Source organism: Ictalurus furcatus, chromosome 4 (assembly GCF_023375685.1).
Source record: "Ictalurus furcatus strain D&B chromosome 4, Billie_1.0, whole genome shotgun sequence".
In the NCBI taxonomy this organism is placed as follows: domain Eukaryota; kingdom Metazoa; phylum Chordata; class Actinopteri; order Siluriformes; family Ictaluridae; genus Ictalurus; species Ictalurus furcatus.
Window position 1 is genome coordinate 31,875,586 of NC_071258.1, and position 3,117 is coordinate 31,878,702.

Genomic DNA, 3,117 nt, shown 5'->3' on the forward strand with positions numbered 1-3,117 from the left:
AGTAAAGAAAACAGCATATTAAGTGGTAAGAGACATTTTTCAGACAAAAAAAAAAAAAAACCACAGTGATTGCTGATGGATTTCGCTGGAGAAATAAGAAGCGAGTGTGACAGTCAAAGTCTCCAGAAGAAGCGTGTCTGGTTCTGCAAGATGCTCGATAACATCTACAGCTCATTTCCTTATAAAACTGCACTAATTCTACCGGAGACTACTCTTTTTATTTATTTATTTATTTTTTTATTTTGACAGAAAGTCACATTTAATTTCAGTATTTTGAAGGCATCTTTGCTCTACGGCATTTCTTTGCATGTGCCTAAAACGTTTGCACAGTACTGTACATTCCTGTACCTTTATTTATTTATTTATTTATTTATTTATTTTAAGAGAATGGCAGTATTGGACAGTTCGTAGATTATTCAAGACTTCTGTGACGCTTCAGGAGAAAAACAATTAGTTAACATTAAAGGTACAAGGTGGTGCTTAGATGATCAACTATTCCACTGTTGAATTCTCGATTCTGATTGGTCAGAAGGTGTTGATTAATTTCCCATAACAGCAACTCTGACTGTAGTTCCTGCTGCCAGGCAAATCCTGTTGATATCAACGCACTCGTTCTGATCATTTTTACCCTTAAACAGATTATGAAAAGGTGTGTAATTGTGGTATGTGATATGGTGAAGTTTTCTGTAAGGAGATGTTTCTTTAGCTCTTTTTTATTTTTTGGAAGGCGTGTCCAAGTTTCGGAGCTTTATACCGTAATAGTCAGGGGTAAAGCTGTAACTTTAAGTTTGCCAAAAGTCTTCAGTCTGATCTCGTATTATAAGAGAGACTGCCGAAGGAACGACTGTTTATAGTACTGTAGCTGCTTTTATAATGTAAGTGATAACAGGAACTAGCTTGTTTCAGGGACGTTCCACAACAATAAACGTAACTCTAAATGGATAAAAAGCACAAAATGTAATATTGTAAAAAAAAATTGTAATCGAGGGCAAACTGCTGTGGTATAAAAGGAAATTAAAACGTCAGAATAATCAGCTTTAGGGTGGTGAGAATGACTCCACTTCACATCAACCCACATCACACTGATTATTTTCCTACAATGGCACACCACTAGCATAACTGATTCATCCTGTACATGTACCAAATGCATGTGTTAGTTTGTGGTTTGAGATTAAAGTGCACCTATTATGGTTTTTCAAATATTCCCGTTCATGTAGTGTGTTATATATGTCGCTGTTTCTGAATGTAAAAAGTCTGCAAAGTTTCAAAAATCAAAGCGCACGACAAACGGAGTTATCGACTCTCAAACGAAGGAATCGATTCTGAACAGCTGAATCGAATCGTTAGTGATTCCAGACTTTATTTCCTGTACTAACCTACGTAGGTTTATAACAATAAACCCCGCCTCTGGTCTTCATCGGCTGCTCGCTGACAGCGGTAGACCAATCACAACAGACTGCGACATTTGACCAATCAGAGCAGAGTATGTTTAGAGCGAATCCTTTAGAATCATTGAACGAGTCGTTTGTGACACTGGGGGGAAAAAGATAATGCTGCAGTTTAAATGTTGAGCACGTTAAAGTGTTTTTTGTCCTCGGATGCGTGTAAATCTATTGTACGAGACCTTTAAAACAAAATTAGGCACGTTTCAAAACCATAATAGGTGCGCTTTAAGTGATTTATTTCTCCCTCTGCTCTTGCTCTCTCTCCATCATTCGAGCCCCAAAGCAAAGCCGACATTCGGGGTTATCATCGCTGTCTGTACACTGACGGAGAGACAGCTGCTTGATTTGTCCAAAGTTTCAGTACTGAAGACGGCCAGCTTCGGTTTCATGTCCTTTATTGTGACATCTCACTGTGCCACGCCTTCACATCCGTCATGTATTGAGCACTTTCTCGTCCTGTCCTGAACCCGAGTCTTTAAACTCCGCCTCCACCATGGCGTCTGGGGGGGTGTCCAGTAAGAAGTCTGTCCTCTTTCCAAACACTTTGTCTTGCAGCTCGATGATGTCGTGACGGATGTCTGCCATCATCAGTAGGAGGAAGTCGAAAGATCCCGGAGGTCCCTAAAACGGAGATGGACAGGAAGTGTGTGGGATATAAATGGCATAATATCGACATAAATCACCACAAATAACGACGACCACTTCGATTCATTCCTTCCATCGCGTTTCGATTCTATTTTCGTTGGCCGCACCTGCTTTCCGTTTACTTCCCGTCTGATTTACATCCAAAAAAGTTGGGACGCTGTGTAAAAACGTAAATAAAAACAGAACGCAATGATGTGCGGAGCTCATAAACACGTGTGTTATTCACAATAGAACACAGAGAACATATCAAATGTTTAAACTGAGGAAATGTAGAAAGAAGGTCGATTTGAATTCCATGGCCGTAACACGTTTCAAAACGTTTGGGACGGGGGCGAGAAAAGGCTGGAAAAGTATGTGTTAGTAAAAAAGAAACTGCTTATTAGTGTGTCATTAGTTTGGGAGAGAATTACTGCGGTGACTCTGATCCATGCCCTGTGGTCATATTTTACCCCTGGATTAAACGTGTAAACTCACCGGTGGTCCTCTGAGTCCAGGAGAACCTTTTTCACCCTGTGCAGACAAAAACACATCCGTTAGAAAGGATCTGCTGAACTGTTACTACATACACATGTGGAAAATGGCATGACGTGTACAGGCTTTCACATAAACATCTGTTTTATTACAGGCATTAAGGCATATATACATGTATACGTATATACACATGCACAAATGTACTTCTCTCACACACACACACACACACACACACACACACATACACACCTTAAACCCATCTCTTCCAGGTGCTCCCGGTGGTCCCTGAGGAAACAGTTACATGTAAGATTTATACCCTAAATAAACTGGTACTACTGTGTGTGTGTGTGTGTGTGTGTGTGTGTGTGTGTGTGTGTGTGTGTGAAAGAGAGAAAGAGAGAGCGAGACAAACAGTAAGTGCTCACCACTGGTCCTCTGCGTCCCCTCTTAACATGCTCCAGGTCCGGCTGGGGACCCATAGGGCCCATATCACCCCTCGGACCCTGAGGCCCTGGAGTACCAATGGATCCAGGTTCTCCTTTCTGTCCTGGAGGTC

At 41.1% G+C, this 3,117-nt stretch overlaps 1 protein-coding gene across 1 annotated transcript in view; it reads right to left on the reverse strand.

Moving 5' to 3' along the window:
- Positions 1-355: 355 nt before the first annotated feature.
- The window catches only part of LOC128607017 (collagen and calcium-binding EGF domain-containing protein 1-like), a 22,230-nt gene continuing 19,468 nt past the window's right edge, over positions 356-3,117 (reverse strand). The window contains exons 8-11 of the mRNA XM_053623631.1: positions 2,987-3,117; positions 2,811-2,846; positions 2,565-2,600; positions 356-2,066 (exon numbers count right to left, since the gene is read on the reverse strand). Coding sequence (XP_053479606.1) covers positions 1,878-2,066; positions 2,565-2,600; positions 2,811-2,846; positions 2,987-3,117 — 392 coding nt within the window. The 3' untranslated portion in view covers positions 356-1,877. The remainder of the gene's footprint in view (positions 2,067-2,564; positions 2,601-2,810; positions 2,847-2,986) is intronic.